The sequence below is a fragment of the Carcharodon carcharias genome (assembly GCF_017639515.1).
Source record: "Carcharodon carcharias isolate sCarCar2 chromosome 39 unlocalized genomic scaffold, sCarCar2.pri SUPER_39_unloc_1, whole genome shotgun sequence".
Lineage (NCBI taxonomy): Eukaryota > Metazoa > Chordata > Chondrichthyes > Lamniformes > Lamnidae > Carcharodon > Carcharodon carcharias.
Genome location: NW_024470814.1, coordinates 1,006,648 through 1,025,083, shown reverse-complemented (window position 1 = coordinate 1,025,083; position 18,436 = coordinate 1,006,648). Strand labels below are relative to the sequence as shown.

General features: G+C 42.8%; 2 protein-coding genes and 1 long non-coding RNA gene across 6 annotated transcripts in view; 2 read left to right on the top strand and 1 right to left on the bottom strand.

Annotated features, from left to right (window-relative positions):
- LOC121274854 (histone H3-like) overlaps positions 1 to 16,479 on the top strand; it is a 114,938-nt gene extending 98,459 nt beyond the window's left edge. The window contains exons 3-4 of one of the 3 annotated variants that reach the window (XM_041182227.1): positions 1,278 to 1,607; positions 15,282 to 16,479. In XM_041182227.1, the coding sequence (XP_041038161.1) occupies positions 1,278 to 1,607; positions 15,282 to 15,600 (649 nt within the window). In that variant the 3' untranslated portion in view covers positions 15,601 to 16,479. Of the gene's footprint in view, positions 1 to 1,277; positions 1,741 to 15,281 lie in introns of those variants that run through there. The other 2 variants (XM_041182228.1, XM_041182229.1) reach the window with 2 other exon arrangements.
- On the bottom strand, positions 7,506 to 10,603 carry LOC121274895. 2 transcript variants are annotated; one of them, XR_005942313.1, is made up of 3 exons: positions 10,125 to 10,603; positions 9,912 to 10,024; positions 7,506 to 9,785 (listed from the first exon to the last, which is right to left on the bottom strand). It is a non-coding gene; the product is annotated as an uncharacterized LOC121274895 (long non-coding RNA). The 2 variants fall into 2 exon arrangements; XR_005942312.1 differs by having other exon boundaries at positions 7,506 to 10,024.
- LOC121274860 (histone H1-like) lies at positions 13,725 to 14,410 on the top strand. The gene has a single exon (XM_041182242.1). It carries the CDS (start codon positions 13,745 to 13,747, stop codon positions 14,399 to 14,401), a length of 657 nt encoding a protein of 218 aa, XP_041038176.1. The 5' UTR covers positions 13,725 to 13,744; the 3' UTR covers positions 14,402 to 14,410.
- Positions 16,480 to 18,436: the final 1,957 nt, after the last annotated feature.

The following is an 18,436-nucleotide window of genomic DNA, read 5'->3' as shown; positions in this document are numbered from 1 at the left end:
TATTACTGATTTAGTGGTTTGAAAAATACAACTACAGTTAATCACCTCGATTCCGCAACACATGCCAACCCCATAGAAACTAAGAGCAGGAGTAGGCCATTCAGCCCTTCGAGCCTGCTCTGCCATTCATTCTGATCATGGCTGATCATCCAACTCAATAGCCTGCTCCCACTTCCTCCCCTTATCCTTTGACTGTTTTTGCCCCAAGAGCTATATCTAACTCTTTCTTGAAAACATACAATGTTTTGGTCTCAACTACTTTCTGCGGTAGCAAATTCCACATGCTCACCAGTTTCTGGATGAAGATATTTCTCCTCATCTCAGTCCTAAATGGTCTACCCCGTATCCTCAGAGTGTGACCGCTTGTTCTGGACTCCCGCACATCGGGACCAGAAGGGATAACCGGGAGCTCTGCTTTTGGTGCATGGTTTGGATTGTAAAAAAAACATGCATTCAGGAATGTTGTGGAAGGGAGATTGAAGGAAAGTGGAGTTTGCATAAATCCACTGAATTGAGGTCCACACAGCAATGGGACATGGATGTGACAGACACTCAAAGGCAAAATGATTATTCAAACACAGCCCACAGGCACATTGTGAGCAGTAAACCTGGAATCAGTGTAGGGATGCATATTGCGCCTACTCATTTCAGCTAATTCAATCATTGGAACATATACGTTCAACAATATGAATTTAGACTTAAACACGGTTTACATAAAGGATGTGCAAGTCCCAGCCCACTCCACACCCCGCGATAAAACACTAGAAACAGGAGTCACACCATTTTCTCTTTAATTTCTACTGCTTAATTCAAACCTTTATTGTTCATGAGGTTTATATGTGTCCGGAAAATTTCGCCCATTAGTAGGAGGCTTATTCCAGCCTATTGTAAACAGATCAGAGAATGAATGAGAATTTAATCCTGGTTCAAAGGCAGGAAGTTGTATCCGGGTCAAAAATAGGGCGCACAGACATTGAGTTTTTATGTTATTTTTATATTGAGATTGACTTTATCTGCCTTCGAACTCGGTTTAATTTAACTTCATTGTTACTCGTCCCTCTGAAATTGGCGGGCATTTTGAAATTGATTTACCGTCAGTTTCTGCTCCACCAATCAGGGAACAGAGATTCTTGGCGCCCATCGCTCTATTCGAACGTTGCCAGGGGGATGTGGCGGTAGCCAATCAGGGTAAGTGGGCGTGCCCCATAATGTCTTAAATAGACAGACACAGAGCGGCTTCATCATTCTCAGAGTCTGTGTTCCACAGCGTTTGTTCTCATGGCCAGGACCAAGCAGACAGCGCGCAAGTCGACCGGAGGGAAAGCTCCCCGCAAGCAGCTGGCGACCAAAGCTGCCCGCAAGAGCGCTCCAGCCACGGGCGGCGTGAAGAAGCCCCATCGCTACAGGCCCGGCACTGTGGCTCTGCGGGAGATCCGCCGCTACCAGAAATCCACCGAGCTGCTGATCCGCAAACTGCCCTTCCAGCGCCTGGTGCGGGAGATCGCTCAGGACTTCAAGACCGACCTGCGCTTCCAGAGCTCGGCCGTCATGGCCCTGCAGGAGGCCAGCGAGGCTTACCTGGTGGGGCTCTTTGAGGACACCAACCTGTGCGCCATCCACGCCAAGCGGGTCACCATCATGCCCAAAGACATCCAGCTGGCGCGCCGCATCCGCGGGGAGCGCGCCTAAACACCCCACCTCAGCACCAAGTGCGACAAAGGCTCTTTTAAGAGCCACCAAGTCGGTCAGAGGAAGAGCTGCGATCTATTGTTCAAAGAAGCCACCTCTTCTGCGTGTATTTTTTTTTTTGTCCACCCTACACCTTTCCTTTGCCACCTTTGTTGGGTTTTGGAGAACATTTGAAAGACGGTTATTTTATTATTCCAGGAACGTTTTCCCAATTAGTGGCAATTGAGGAAAACACAGATCCCATTGGCTTCTAAACATTATCAGTCACTTCTCTGAGTGACCAACGCCACGCTTTCACTTATCTTATACCTTCGGGAGGAATGGCGGTGCGGTCGATGCTTTTTGGTCCATTTTATTGCAGCTTGTAATATTCCTTTATATTGCCAATCAGATCTCTGCTCGACTCACCAACGTGGAGACGTCACGTGGTTGACGTCCGAAAGTAATGGCGCCAAATCTTCAGTTACCAACCCCTTACATATTTCAAATTAGAAAAGACCGCCAAAATAAACCCGCACTGAAATCGTAATAGCTAATTCCTTTTTTTTAATTATTACAGTGCACGATTCACCCAATTCTCTCCATCTTTTGGACATCTTACCTGTATCTGTTGGTTTCTGACTTGTGAGTGCGGAGTTTCATGTATCTGACTTGAAGCCAAAATTAAAGGCGCCAATTTTGCAGGAACCGAGCCTTTGTTTTATTTAACATTGAAAAGCCCGCCGATTTGATGCATAATATTGCCTTAACATATAACGCAGTCAATTCCAAAGTTTAAAAGATTGGTCTCCCTTATTGCACTATATCATCTTTGATCACAAGCCCCAAATTCGTTTGTAAAATCCGGAATCCATTCGGGTTTAATCTCGGACCGTTTTTTCCAGTCCTCTTACTCTATGCTCAACAGATTCTGGCATGTGAATATGGGCTTTTGTTAGGACTCTCTGCACCTTGTGTATCACTGTCCGTTAATTGAATATGATGCTCACTTTTCACCTTTGTAATTTAGCATGTGAACATGGATTTTAATCAGCACTTATCAGTTGTTGACTGTGTATAAATGTCATATTCATTCTGTATGTATTCAGTTGTGAATTAATCTTGCTAACCTTTGGTATGTTCCTGTTATGGGACTGTATATGGCTGCAGAATTAATACTCTAGATGTCATTTTTGGACACGGCACTGAATTCGGTTTTTTAATTTCACCATATCTGTTAAGAATTGATGAATTATGTGTTTTATTATGTGTTTTCACTTACTTGAATACTGTGATAGAGTTACATTGATCCTGTACCCACCCGTGTCTTGTATTGTATGTGGATGTATATATTTTGACCTCTGTGTAGGACTCTGTACCTGCTTTGTATGGAAGAGTGCATTCATTCTATCTGCAATATTTTCTGGTACTATCCGTGAGAGTGGGATTTCATCTGAATCTGTCAATATCTGGACCTAAATGAGAATGAAGTTGATATGGATCCAGCCAACTTCTCTGAGAGCAATATTTTTTGTGTGTCAGTCAATCTGGGGAATGTTATGTCATTGTGAGTTTTTCGGCTCTGAGTCCTTTAGACTTTTCTAAAAAGGTTTGTGTATGTCTGTGGCTCTTGATCTCCATTTAAGTCCCTGCTCCTCTGTATGTGGTAGGATTAATGCTTTGCTTCCCAATTTAATGTTAGTTTCTGGCTCTATATTTATTAGTCCCTTAAAATGATGGAATGTCTATTCACTCATTTAGCTGACAGTGAGTGTGTGATTCATTCAAATTATCCCTGCATCTGCTATTGCATGGGGATGTGCCACTCTGCATGTTTTTCAGTGCCTGGTATAATGCACGATTTGGGGATTAAATTGTACATGACGGTGTCCGGTAAGGTGTTTGTGGGGTTTTTTCTACATTGTTATGGACTCTATGATTTTATATGAATGAGATTATTTTGGTATCCTTTAGTTTCAGGTAGGGTAAGTGAATGTCGGGTTCATGATATAGCTTTCAGCCTTGGTGCTTTCCATGACTAAGTGCTAAGGTTAAACAAGAAGTGTTCAGAGACCTTACGTTATGATTCTTAGTGAGAACATTGATATGGCAAGTGTTGTGTTTTAAGATCTGTATTCATTAAAATTATATTTTACCTTTATTTCAGATATTGTATGAGATCTTTTGAGTGGAATTTAAAGTGTTGTTCTGTGGGGAATCTGGGTATATTCTTAGCTTTAGATATACAGATGACTGAAATGTACAGATTTAATGCTAAGAATCAACTCTTGTGAAAGGAATGGATTGTCTTTCAATTTGAAAAAGTTTTGGGCTAAGATTGATGGGCCTACCATTCTGTGACACTTAATGAGTGTGAATTGGGGATAATATTCTGTCTCCCCTGTCATGTTTGAATGTTGCATTGAACATGTCTGCCCACTTTTGGTTTAACCTATAACATGGTTTCTACCAATGTTATACCCATAAGTTATATTCTGTAGTTGCATAGGAGTTCAAGAATGGTACTCAATTTGCAGCTCTGTGAAAACAATTGTGAACAGTTACATCCCCTTCAATCAACTATATAGCCTCACATGTAATTGATGCAGTTTAGAGTCAAGGAAATACCATTGTACCATTATTGATGCAGATCTTTTCATAGAATCACAGAATCACACAGTGCAGAAGAGGTCCTTCAGCCCATCGAATCTGCACCAACACATGAGAAACACCTGATTTACCTACTTAAACCCATTTACCAACACTTGGCCCATAGACTTGAATGTTATGATGTGCCAAGTGCTCATCCAAGTACTTCTTAAAGGATGTGAGGCAACCCGCCTCCATCACCCTACCAGGCAGCGCATTCCAAACTGTCACCACACTCTGGGTAAAAATTTTTTCCTCACATCCCTCATAAACCTCTTGCCCCTCACCATGAACTTACGCCCCCTTGTGACTGACCCTTCAACCAAGGTGAACAGCTGTTCCCTATCCACCCTGCTCACGCCCCTCATAATCTTGTAGACCTCAATCAGGTCGCCCCCTCGGTCTTCTCTGCTCCAACGAAAACAACCCAAGTCTATCCAATCTCTTTTCATAACTCAAATGTTTCATCCCAGGCAACATCCTGGTTAATATTTTGTTAGACTAGTATGAAATATATAGCCCTGTCTAAATTCTGAGGTACTGCATTGCAATTTATTAAGTACCTTACAGTGAGCTATCTTTTTTTCTGTTCTGGCTAAGAACAGTTAATTAATATCTGATGAGAATGAAAGAGAATATGAAATTTGTTGTGTTTTATTTTAATCCTTTGATTGGTCTGCTGGATCAGACGGTAGATGGAAATATAAATTAAGTTAATAAAGACTCTGCGGATCAGTTTGTCTCTTGGATTAACCAGTTGTCTCTTCCCTTTGAAACAGTGTGGGAATGAACAATTATTTATTTGTGACAGTGGACATAATGACCTGGCAGCATCTCTGTTCTCTGTGAACGATGCTGCACCTACCTTATGTTGGAACAAGCTCACTTTTCATCTTGCTTATGGTATAACTTCTATAGTTGTCACTATTATGTATTATTATACACTATTATGTATATTAGTTAATAACCTCATCTGTCAATGCATAGCATTGTTTGTGAGCTGAGATTTGTTCACTTTTTAAATTGATCCTTTCAACCATTTTATGTTTACTATTGTTTCCAATGAATGTTAATTTATTAATTTTTAGGCCTGTACTATTATTTCAGTAGTGTTTCAATTAAAAAAATAATGAGGCTGAATTTCACTTTCAGAAAATATGGGTGAAAAGATTATTTTGTCATCTTATTTGAATTGGGATCCCCTTCTTTGCTGCAATTAATTCTATGAATTGCATGTAAAGTCACCAGGATCCATGTAGGTATTTTAATCTGTATCAATTATTTTTTTTCTGGAATGGAAGTTTGACGCTGGTCTGTAATTCTCATGCTTTGTGTGTAATTACACTACATGTTAACTTTTCTTGTGGGTGAGTGACTTTTCAAAAATCCATCCATGGCATTTTTTTTGGCATAAGATGTATTTCATTCTCTAATTTCCAGTTTTCTTTTAGATAATGAGTATAAGTTCTGTATAATTGTGTGCATTTTCAGGTATGTGAGTATGATTGGTTTTTCTTCTTTTGTATTTATTAAGTTCTCAGATGCTAAAATGTGACTTTGACATGGAACCTGTCAGTTACTGGTAAGTGAGTGTTGGTGTTACACTGTGCCTGTGAATATCTGGTGTATGAGCATTACTTTGTAGCATTTCATTACTTGCAAGTGACCTTTCTTTTTCTCCCTGTATCTAACATTTTGTGGCATGTGAATGTGAACATGTGTGTTGGTCTCACTTGGCATTCGACAGTTTTGTTAAGTGTCTGGTAAGTTTATGTAAATTTACATTGTTTCTTTTTCAGTTTTTAACAAGTAAACATGTGTTAGAGTCTTTTTCCCAGTCTCTGACATGAAAATGAGCAAATACCATGAAGGTTTCATTTTTTTTCTGTATGTGTCACATATATTCCTTAATCATTCTTCTCTTGTAAAGAAATTCTAAGATATACTCAGATTCTCTCAGTAATGTTATGTCATTGTGTGATTGTTGAAGTGCGTGTGCGCCTGTGTGTGTGTGTGCCTGTCTGTGTGTGTGGGTGTGTATGTGTGCCTGTTTATTCTCCTTTTGTCTCACTTATGTGTGAATGGACTTTACTCTCTATCTGTCATTTTTCAATATGTACATGTGCATAATGACTGGCACTCACAAGTATCTGGTATCGTGGTAAAGGTTCATTTTGTACATATCCAGTTTTACCTTTTCTCTTATGATAGCCTTGGCTTTAAGCTGTAATATTTGGCTTCTGGTATGGAAGTACACATTTTACCTGTACCTGACCCTTTCAGATATGAGAGTGTGGTATTCAAATTGTCTGCTCGTTTCTAGCCTCTGATGTGAGCATGCTTTTTACTTTTATTAAAGTTGGCATTTTTAATGAGACTCTGCATTTACTGTGAATGTCAGTATCTGATCTACGATTGTGGATTTTAAACTGTACTGGTTTGTTTCTGTTTGGGATTGAAATCTCTGTTATAGGAGTGATATATTCCATTCTGCTCTTGTTACTTTCTAATGAACTGAATGATGCTTTTGATCAAAATCTGTTTAATTTTGGTGCCTAAATAGGGGATTTCCTTTGCAATTGTCAGATTTTGACATGAAGGAATGTTTGTAATCTGTAGCAAAATCAAAAACAAAATATCTACAGGTGGATGCTTGAAATCTCAGGAAAAAGGAAACACAATTGCTGGGAATACTGAGCAGGCCTGACAACATCTGTGGAGACAGGAGCTGAATTACCCTCCACCTGAAAATTCTGATGTCAGAAAAGGTCATTGAACTGTCATTTTCACTCTCATCCTTTCTCCACAGGTACTGGCTTCCTTGCTGAATATTTTGTGCATTGATGGTGTTTCTTCCTCCCCCTGTACGTGTTAATTTCCAACAAGTGAATATGGCATCACTGTGCACCTGCCAATGTCTGACACTTATGTTTCATTCCTATTCTGACAGGGTTTCAATGTAGAATTTGGTGTGCACGTGTGCATGTTTCTAGAATGGGAGATATTTATTTTGTCTGCAATTTTCATAGAATGCTATGCAAATGTCAGTTCACCCTCTATCTGTCACTTTTTAACATGTTACTATGAGTCTTATTCTTTACCTGTCTGTGAATGGGGTTTTTGAAATGCACCTAGTTATTTGCTGCAAAATGACTGTTTTCTTTTATACCTGTTTGGAATTAATTATATTTTTTTAAAAAAACAAATATATACTTTATTCATAAAATATCTGAAAGAACATTTCTAAATCGCCATCACAAAAATAACAATCAGATTCAACTTATACACATGGATCACGAGATGCTTCAATGCAATCAATGAATATTACAATCATTTCAATATGGTCATTACAGACAGTCAGACAGTGCAATGATATTGGAGTTATCAACATACATCATGTTGCACCCTGAGGTGTTTCAATACTATTAGTATTCAATGCAGATATTTTTTGTGAGCCATACAGCTTTACTCTGGGCATTTAACTCTCTGTAATGCACTTGTGGCTATTACTCTGCACCTGCCAGTGCCTGACTTGTGAGGATGCATTTCGCATTCACTGTTGCTGACATGTAATGCATATTTTACTACTTAACTCTCAGTTACTGGTATGTAGATGTGCAGATTTTATTCTGTATCAGTAATTCTGTGATATGTCAGTGTGCTTCATTTTCCTGTTGTTTGGGTCAGGGTCAGAAATGTCAGCATGGTAAAAGAAATATGTTGAAATTCTTAGGCTATCTTAAATGAATGAGAATTTAATTATTTGCTTTCAATCCCTGGTATGAGAATGTGCCCTATGCTTATCATATTCTTGTATGTGAGTATTGTCTTCCCTGCAGGTCTCTATGCACCTTGTAGGTCATTGTTGGTTTTGCCGTGAACATGTCAGCCTGTATTACTTGAGTGTGATGTTCACATTGCAGCTTTCAGTTTAGTGTGTGAGCATGGACCATTCGCTCCCTCCCATCAACCCTTCAACCCAAACCTCCAGATTTTGATGCATGTTCATGTGTGATTTTACTGTAGCTATCAACGTCTGCTTTCTGGGTACCCATTTTCTTCCGATTTTGAAAATTATGTTATGGAAAAAATGATTTTATTCTGCACCTCTTTATTGCTGGTCTGTGTCTGTGATTTTACAATGTAAGCATCTGTCCCTGTCATGGGAATTCAGGTTTCTTCTGTATCTGTCAGTCTCTCCCATGAGAGTGGTGTAATGTAATTTGCTGTACTTGTCAAAATCTGCTTTGTCAGTTAAGGTTTAACATTTCTTGTTTGTAGAGATCTGTTGATATAACTATTAGTGAGAATATTGCTCTGGCACGTGATGTGTATGTGGGTCTGTATTAATGAATATGTACTTTATCATTATCCGGGGGAGGCAATGGTGTTTTGATGTTGTCATTGGACTATTAATCCAAAGACTTAGGGTAATACTCTGGGGACCCGGGTTCGAATCCTGCCGAGGCATGGCGGATTTTGAATTCTATAAAAATCTGGAATTAAAAGACTAATGGTGACCATTGTCGATTGTTCTAAGAACCCATCTGGTTCACTAAGGCTGGAAACCTGTTGTCCTTAGCTGGTCTGACCTACATATGGTGTTGTGTTCGACCCACTGGGCCACTCAGTTGTAATAAACCGCTACAAAGTCACAGAAATGGAATGGAACCAGATGGACCACCCGACATTGACTGAGGAAACAAAAGTGACTAAACTCAGCCCTGTCGACCCTGAAGGACAAGGGTAGCAGGTAGATGGGAACACCTCCAGCTAGAATTTCCCCTCCATGTCACTCCATCATCCTGACTTGGAAATATATCCTGTTCCTTCACTGTCGCTGGGGAAACATTTTGGAACTGCCTCCCTAACAGCACTGTGGGTGTACCTACACCACGTACACAGCTCAAGAAAGCAGCTCACCACCACCTTCTCAAGGACGACTAAATGGTGGCACAGCCAGCAAAGCCCACATCCCATGAATAAAGTTAAAAGCATAAATTATATGGGATCTTTGGTTTTAAAGTTATAGTGTTGCTTTATGAATGCTGGGTGCACTCAAGGATTAATTCTGTAAATTTCAATCAGTTTTAGCACCTGGTCTTTAAATTGTAGGTGATGTACTAGTCTTCTGACATGGACGTGCTGCCCTTCAATCAGATAATGGCTGTGATTTTTGACTGCAATTGGTGGACCTGTAATTCAGCAGTACTGAGTAGGAGTGTACTGTGGTAAAATTATTCCACCACCCCTGAGTGTCTGACCATTGGATGGAGCATTTATACCTGGGTTTGATATCAGTTTGAGCCTGACTATTTCTGTTCTTGGTGATGGTGGAGCTGATGTTCTGTCAGTATCTCTGCAACCTCGGAGTAACATCGTACCTGCTGTCAGTTAGAAAGAGGCGGCTACACTTTTATTTTTCCTGGGGGATCATCAGCTTGAATCTGATCCTTTCACTGATTTGCCTGGAGGAAGAAACACAAGTCTTGTAACTCAAAATCAGCGGAGGACATTGAAAGCCAAGAGGTCAACGTAATCTTTCAACTGACAAATTAAAAAATATATATATCTAGATTGAAAACATAACGAACAATAAAAACTAAAGTGTCTGATTCCACGTCAGCAGCCTGCTTTGGTAGTTCTCAAGCAATTGAGTGACACTCAGAAACAATCCACATCTGTATGGCTCCAGGGGTGACCCTCCCTGAGGATACAAAGACAGTTCAGATTTCAATATCCAGCTCCCAGCCGGTGCTAAAATGTTTATATCTTAATAGCTGGTGCCTCCAATACGTGTCCCTTACATGGTTTCTCTCCTCCTTACTCTCTGCCTGTTTCGACTGTTCACTGTCCAAATGCCGACAAGTTGCATGAATCAGCAGCAATACTTGGAATATGCGTTACAGGTTTGAGGGGACAAAATCCCAATAGTTTTCAATTGCAGATTCCTCAGGTTCTGCCTCCCTCAGCGGGGCCACACACAGCCCCAGAAAGGCCTCTCTCCGTCCACCCGCTCACTCCAAGTTCCGGAACACGCCTTGCACCGCTCCGCCTCTTACAAACAGCCCCCGGTTCTCCCCGAACTTACCCCCAGTCAATGATGATTTCTGTGTCCACACTGACAAACCGGTGCACTGCTGGAATCAGAACGCTGTTTACTCGCTTACCCGGGTCCTAAGATTTCCATGTCCGTCCGTTTGAAACAAAGGTCTCCCGCTCACTGAGTGAAAGACCCTCAAGGTCAGTGCTTGGGCGAGGTGAGGGGCGCATGCGCTCGCTAGTCTTGTCGGGGAAACTGAAAGAGGGCAGCACTGCGCAAGCGCTTCCCTGGAATAGACGTCACAGAACAAAGGTCAATTGCTCCTCCCCTCAGTCAATGTTGTCCAGCTTGAGCATCACAACCGGGGCTGTGTGGTACGGGCAGAGTTTTAGGCAGGTGGACGATCTCGGAAGCTCAAACTGATATCTCTCCCTGCAGCATCTTTGCTGTTCATTCACCGGTTTAAGAAATCAATCCGCCCAGTGAATCTATGTGTTTGCCGTGACCAAGCAGATGTTAATGTCTGATCTTAAAAGTCACTGTTTAATATAACCAGTTTGAACCTCTCAGTCACTTCGTGTCATATCGAACAACTTTTGTCCAAAGTTTTCCGAGAGCTCCAGAGGTTATGGATCATTACATTTCGGATACTATTCACCTCACCCACTGGCATTACTTCTGTTTGTTTGATAGAAATGTGTCTGCCTCTGGCCCAGTATTAGTGCGAGCTGAGTCACGTCATTTCTCACCTCTGTGGGTCTGTCAGTTTTAAATTAGTTTACCCGATCATGTTCTGAATCTTCGGGTGTTTCAAAAAGGAAACCTCTCAATCTTCTAAGTTCCAATGATTAAAAGTTCAACTTGTTCACGATTCCCTCATCAGTCCACAGCATCATTTCAGGAATCTAGTCAGTAAAATTCACTGAACGATTTCAAGATGATTATACCCCGCTCTGGTTCTAAAAGATGTTTGGGACAAAATTATTAATTATCATATTTGGATATTCTATTGAAATACTGATAATATGTATGCCTCCAACCGATGATAGATATGAGGATCACTCATTGCTATAATGACACATGGTAGCAATAGAGAGAGCGATGTATCTGCCTCTCACTCCCTTGGTCCTTCTATCTCCTTCATTCTTGCTCCCTCTCCCCCCTGTCTCACGACTTCTGGTGCTGTGCATGTTACTGATGTTAATGATATCTCAATATACACTGACAATGTGAGCACTCCCGTGTTATGAGTCAGAATGTCACTGTTCATTCTCCACTCGGAAATTCAGGACTGACAATTTATATGATTACGAAATTGATTTCATCTGAAAAAGAGTCACACAGACTCCAAAAGTTAACTCTGTATTCCTCTCCACAGATGCTGTCAGACCTGCTGAGTTTTTACAGCTATTTTTGTTTTTGTTTCAGATTTCCAACACCCGCACTATTTTGCTTTTATTTCATTAGATTATCTCCAATCAAAAATTGAAGCGAGCTCTGAAAAGCCCTTTCATTGTCAGGAACGTGACAATGTGCAACTTTGTGTTCATATATAACTGGACTGCTCTGGTCGTTGAGATTGGGGTATATTGCAAACTGTCAAATTGTGACCTGCCAGTTCAGGAGGAGCAACATAAACAGGGAAGTCTGGAGGGACCGGGAGCAGATAATTTATATTGTTACCAGAAATAAACATCTTGATGTGAGTTTTTCAGATAATGGCCTGAAATAACATAGCACAGAATCATACAGTGTGGAAGAGGCCCTTTGGCCCATCGAGTCTGCACCGACACGTGAGAAACACATGACCTACCTACTTAATCCCATTTTCCAGCACTCTCGCATGTGTTAGACTCCTTGGTCCATGTTTCAAGATGGGTCGGAGGCCTTGAATGTTATGACGTGCCAAGTGCTCATCCAGGTACTTTTTAAAAGATGTGAAACAACCCGCCTCCACCACCCTCCCAGGCAGTGCATTCCAGACCCTCACCACCCTCTGGGTTAAAAAAAAAGTTATTCCTCACAGTCACTCTAAACCTTGAACTTATATGCCCTTGTGACAGACCCTTCAATGAAGGGGAACAACTGCTCCCCATCAACCCTGTCTATGCCCCTCGTAATCTTGTACACCTCAATCAGGTCGCCCCTCAGTCTTCTCTGCTCCAACGAAAACAACCCAAGTCTATCCAACCTCCCTTCATAACTTAAATGTTTCATCCCAGGCAACATCCTGGTGAATCTCCACTGCAACCCCTCCAGTGCAATCACATCCTTCCTATAATGTGGCCACCAGAACGGCAGATGGTACACCAGCTGTGGCCTCACCAAGGCTCTATACAAATCCAACATGACCTCCCTACTTTTGTAATCTATGCCTCGATTGATTAAGGCAAGTGTCCCATATGCCTTCTCCCCCACCCCAATAACATGCCCCTCTGCCTTCAGAGATCTATGGACACACACGCCAAGGTCCCTTTGTTCCTCAGAACTTACCATTGTAAAGCCGTTCATTGAATACTTCCTTGTCAAATTACTCCTTCCAAAGTGTATCATGTTAGGCTTTTCAGAGTAAAACTCCATCTGCCACTTATCTGCCAATTTGACCATTCCGTCCATATCTTCCTGTAGCCCAACACACACAACCTCGCTGTTAAACATCAATCGGCGTATTAGACAATCTACGGTACCCTTGCCTCAGAGTGCTAAACGTTTGCTGAGTTTACAATCTAGAATATTCATCATAGAAAAGGGAGCAAATTTCGAAAAAGAGGAGGAATTTACACCAGAGAGCTTCACATTTTTGACCGTTGTTGCCTGTGAACATGTACATGGGAATATTGTGTAAGAGAGTGTTTTAAGTGGGAGGGCGAGTCAGAGGAATGAAACTGTGTTTGTGTGTCCGTTCTGATCATGAGATTTCCGAGTCCCGCTTGACTAAAATGAAAATATTTCCCATTCAAAAGTTCCCTCTTTTCCCTACCTAAACCCCGAAATGAGATTTCAAGAAAATTTCTGTGTATTTTTCTAGATTTCAGTCTAAAAGTAGAGGAAATGTCAGCGATCGGGTGAAGGAGCCGCATTAAATACGGTTTTAATCGAATTTGGAGTCTAAAAATGTCGTGAAATCTTTTCGACAGCAAAAAATACAATGTCAGAGATAAGAAGGATTCTGTCTGGGACTCTGGAGAGCCGGAATTTCCATGGAATCGGGGAGTTTGTGAGGAGAGAGAAACACAGAGAGGCAGCAGCAGCCTAGAGCTGACAGCAGCTTGTCTCCGCCCCGTCCGCTCGCTGCCTTTAAGTTGCTCAGTGCCGCCGCCAGCGGCTTCATTTCTCACCCCGTTCACGTTGACAGAGACACTTCTTTGTGCAGAGTCCCGGAACATGACCGACACCGCAGACGCCGAAACGGCTCCTCCAGCCGCTCCCGCCGCCCAGGTCAAGACTCCCAAGAAGAAGAAGAAGGCGGCTCCCCGGAGCGGAGCAGCCGGTCCCAAGCTGGGCGAGCAGATCCTCAAGGTTGTGGCGGATTGCAGCGATCGCAAGGGGATGTCGCTGCCCGCCATCAAGAAGGCGCTGCGCGGCAAAGGGCTGGATGTGGATAAACTCGGCTCCCAGATCAAGCAAAGCATCAAGAGGAATGTGAAGAATGGCTTCCTGGTTCAGGTCAAGGGCACGGGCGCCTCGGGATCCTTCAAAGTCCCTAAGAACACAGCCCCGGGGAAAGTGGGGAAGAAGGCGAAGGCAGCAGCTGGCAAGAAATCTCCAGTGAAGAAAGCGGCAGCCAAGAAGGTGACAGCAAAGAAAGCAGCGGCCAAGAAAACTCCAGTCAAGAAAGCAGCAGCCAAGAAATCCCCAGCCAAGAAAGCAGCAGCCAAGAAATCCCCAGCCAAGAAAGCAGCAGCCAAGAAAACAGCCAAGCAGTCGGCAACTCCAAAAAAGCCGGCGAAGAAAGCAGCCCCCAAGAAAAAGTCTCCTGCCAAGAAGGTGACGGCCGTCAAAAAAGTGGCCAAAGCCAGGGCCAAGCCCAAAACAAGATAAACAAAGACAGGAAATAAGGGAAAGGTCCCGAGCAAATTGTAAACCTCTGAAACCCAAAGGCTCTTCTCAGAGCCACCCACATTTCACATGAAAGAGCTGATCCCCTTATCATTTGATCCCTGTCTCGGAGCTGGGAGCAGATTTCAGATGGAAATGCATCCTTTTCCTCCCACGTAAATCCTATTTTCACTCACTCACTGACTCCACTCGACCCCTCTCCAACTATGCAATAAAACACAGGGATGACCTTACAGCTCCCTAACCGAGATATGTCAGAGTGCATTCAAAGTTTATCCTTTCTTTATTCACATTTTCAGGGTGAGAGTCAGCAATAGAGTGAGCATTGCTCCAAAGTCCGCTTCACAACTGAGGCCCATACCTGTTGTTTCTCTAATTCTGTTGGAAGAGATATTAGCGAATTTCTCAATCCCTTTTGGCAGTGTGAAGGGGAGGGGTAAGAGGCGAGTCTAGAGATGTGTTGGTATAGAATAGGAGAGGAATTGAAATAGATGCAGACATTTGACTTTTAATAGAAATGCAGTATCGAGGTGGGAATATTACTGAGAGGATTGGATGTAATACCTACGATTTTCGAACTATTTGGTTTATGATGTTGAACTATTTCAGTTACTTTTTTAGCTTTTTGTACAGCTCTGTTCAGAATTTGATAAATAAATGTATTTCGGGCAGGCAGGAGGAGGAGGGGCTGTTTTACCAGAGACATTGCCCTGACTGTCATTCAGGCTGTCTCGCCCCGCCTCTCTCTCTCTCTCTCTCTCTCTCTCTTTAAGTCTCCCTTTCTCAGTCAGGTCGGGGCTGGCTGTATAAAAGAGGAACGTGAAGCAGCTCCCCCACTCATTCAGCAGCGATTTGACTGAAGAAGCATTATGTCTGGCAGGGGTAAAGGAGGCAAAGGATTGGGGAAAGGCGGAGCAAAGCGGCACCGCAAAGTACTTCGCGATAACATCCAGGGCATTACCAAACCGGCCATCCGCCGCCTGGCTCGCCGTGGCGGTGTCAAGCGCATTTCGGGCCTCATCTACGAGGAGACCCGCGGGGTGCTGAAGGTTTTCCTGGAGAATGTGATCAGGGATGCTGTCACCTACACCGAGCACGCCAAGCGGAAGACGGTCACCGCTATGGATGTGGTGTACGCTCTGAAACGCCAGGGCCGCACTCTCTATGGATTCGGCGGCTGAACAAATCGACCTGACTCTATAACACTACCCAAAGGCTCTTCTAAGAGCCGCCCACAACCTCGCATTGAGAGCAGTGACCTCAGAGCGGGAGAGGGAAAAGCTCGATGTAGTTTTATAAATAGACAGCTTTGTCATCTGCGCATTTTCCAGTAACAATATAATCGTGAGTCACACAAAATTCATCGTTTAATTTTAATTTTGTTTTCAGGAATTCGCTTCCTTTATACCTGCCGAAACTCGATTCAAAGCTTGACTGAGGAACAGGACAGATTCCAAAATAACACCCGAGTTAACAAGATAAAGGCCAACATTTATTATACTTTGATCAGGAGTAACTATTTTGAGACACATTCTCGCTTCATCGTACTATTTTCACCATTTTTTTTTCTTCGCTTCCTCTTCCTGTGTCTTTGTAACATGACAGGGCCTGGAAGGTACCAGTATACGAGCTTTATATGGATCAGCCTGTATCGATGAAGCATGTTGACTGTTCACAGGAAGCACTTTATTTAAGCTTTATTCTGGCCTGTTTGAGAGCCATCAGTGATTGAATCCGAATTTAAACGGGAATGTAAGGCAAATATTGAGTGTCCCTTACCGCGGAATATGTTTAAAAGAGATCTTGCAGCAAGCATGAGACAGAATATTACCTATTTACTGATTGAAAGATAAAACTACCTTTAATCAACTCGATTCTGCATCCCAGGCCGAACCGAAAGGTTAACTGGAAGCTCTGCTTTTCGTGCATGGTTTGGACTGTGAAGATGCATTTATGCATTTTGCGGAAGACAGTTAAAAAATTTAAACAGAGATAAACATGGTTTACAAAAAGGGTGCGCGAGAACCCCCACCCACAACACCTACCCCACTATTAAAACAGGAGGCACATCATTTTCTCCTTAACTCAATAGAGCTTTGACATGAATAAACCGATACAAAAACAAAAACAGAATTACCTGGAAAAACTCAGCAGGTCTGGCAGCATCGGCGGAGAAGAAAAGAGTTGACGTTTCGAGTCCTCATGACCCTTCGACAGAACTTGAGTTCGAGTCCAAGAAAGAGTTGAAATATAAGCTGGTTTAAGGTGTGTGTGTGGGGGGCGGAGAGATAGAGAGACAGAGGGGTGGAGGGGGGGGCGGAGTTTGTAGGGACAAACAAGCAGTGATAGAAGCAGATCATCAAAAGATGTCAACAACAATGGTACAAAAGAACAAATAAGTGTTAAAGTTAAAGTTGGTGATATTATCTAAACGAATGTGCTAATTAAGAATGGATAGTAGGGCACTCAAGGTATAGCTCTAGTGGGGGTGTTTTTTGTTTTTTTTTTAAAGAATGGAAATAGGTGGGGAAAGGAAAATCTTTATAATTTATTGGAAAAAAAAGGAAGGGGGAAACAGAAAGGGGGTGGGGGTGGGGTGGGATGGGGGAGGGAGCTCACGACCTAAAGTTGTTGAATTCAAAATTCAGTCCGGAAGGCTGTAAAGTGCCTAGTCAGAAGATGAGGTGTTGTTCCTCCAGTTTGCGTTGGGCTTCACTGGAACAATGCAGCAAGCCAAGGACAGACATGTGGGCAAGAGAGCAGGGTGGAGTGTTAAAATGGCAAGCGACAGGGAGGTTTGAGTCATTCTTGTGGACAGACCGCAGGTGTTCTGCAAAGCGGTCGCCCAGTTTACGTTTGGTCTCTCCAATGTAGAGGAGACCACATTGGGAGCAACGAATGCAGTAGACTAAGTTGGGGGAAATGCAAGTGAAATGCTGCTTCACTTGAAAGGAGTGTTTGGGTCCTTGGACGGTGAGGAGAGAGGAAGTGAAGGGGCAGGTGTTGCATCTTTTGCGTGGGCATGGGGTGGTGAAATAGGAGGGTGTTGAGGAGTAGGGGGTGATGGAGGAGTGGACCAGGGTGTCCCGGAGGGAGCGCTCCCTACGGAATGCCGATAGGGGGGGTGAAGGGAAGATGTGTTTGGTGGTGGCATCATGCTGGAGTTGGCGGAAATGGCAGAGGATGATCCTTTGAATGCGGAGGCTGGTGGGGTGATAATTGAGGATAAGGGGGACCCTATCATGTTTCTGGGAGTGAGGAGAAGGTGTGAGGGTGGATGCGCGGGAGATGGGCCAGACATGGTTGAGTGGCCAACTCATCGCCCTCCATACTGATCGGAACAAGCTGTTATATTCAGCACTTGCTGTTTTCTGCAATGGAATAGTGACTTCAGCTCTGAACCTCACCGTCACTGCAATTCATTTCTGTGTTTTATTCTATAGCTGTCAGTGCGTGGAAGTGAATGTGAGGTGGACTTTGTTACTGCAGCCATCAGATTCTGACAAGCTGTAAAAATGGCAGATTCATTCCGTGTCTAACACTCTCTGGAGCTACACACGAAAGGTGTTTAGAACATCTATTATGAACATAAGGACAGAAGAAATAGGAACAGGGAACGGCTATTCGGCACCTTGAGCTTTCAATATTCAATAAGATCATGGCTGATCTCTTTGTGTTTCAATTTCCACATTATCATCTACCCGATATCCATTGATTCCCTTGCCTATTAAGAAACTATCTACCTCTGTCTTAAAAGTTGCCATCGACCCCGCCTCCACCACCTTCTGAGGCAGAGAGATCCAAAGTCACCCCGCCCTCTAAAAGAGAAAAAAAAATCCCCATCTCTGTCCAAAAAGATCGAGATCCAATTAAAACAGTGCCCCCTATTCCTCAAAACATCCTCTTGATATTCACCTTGTCAAGGCCATTCAGGATCTTGCATACTTCAATCAATTACCCCTCACTCTTGTCAGCCCCAGTGGAAACAAGCCCTGTCTGTCCAAACTTTCCTCAAAA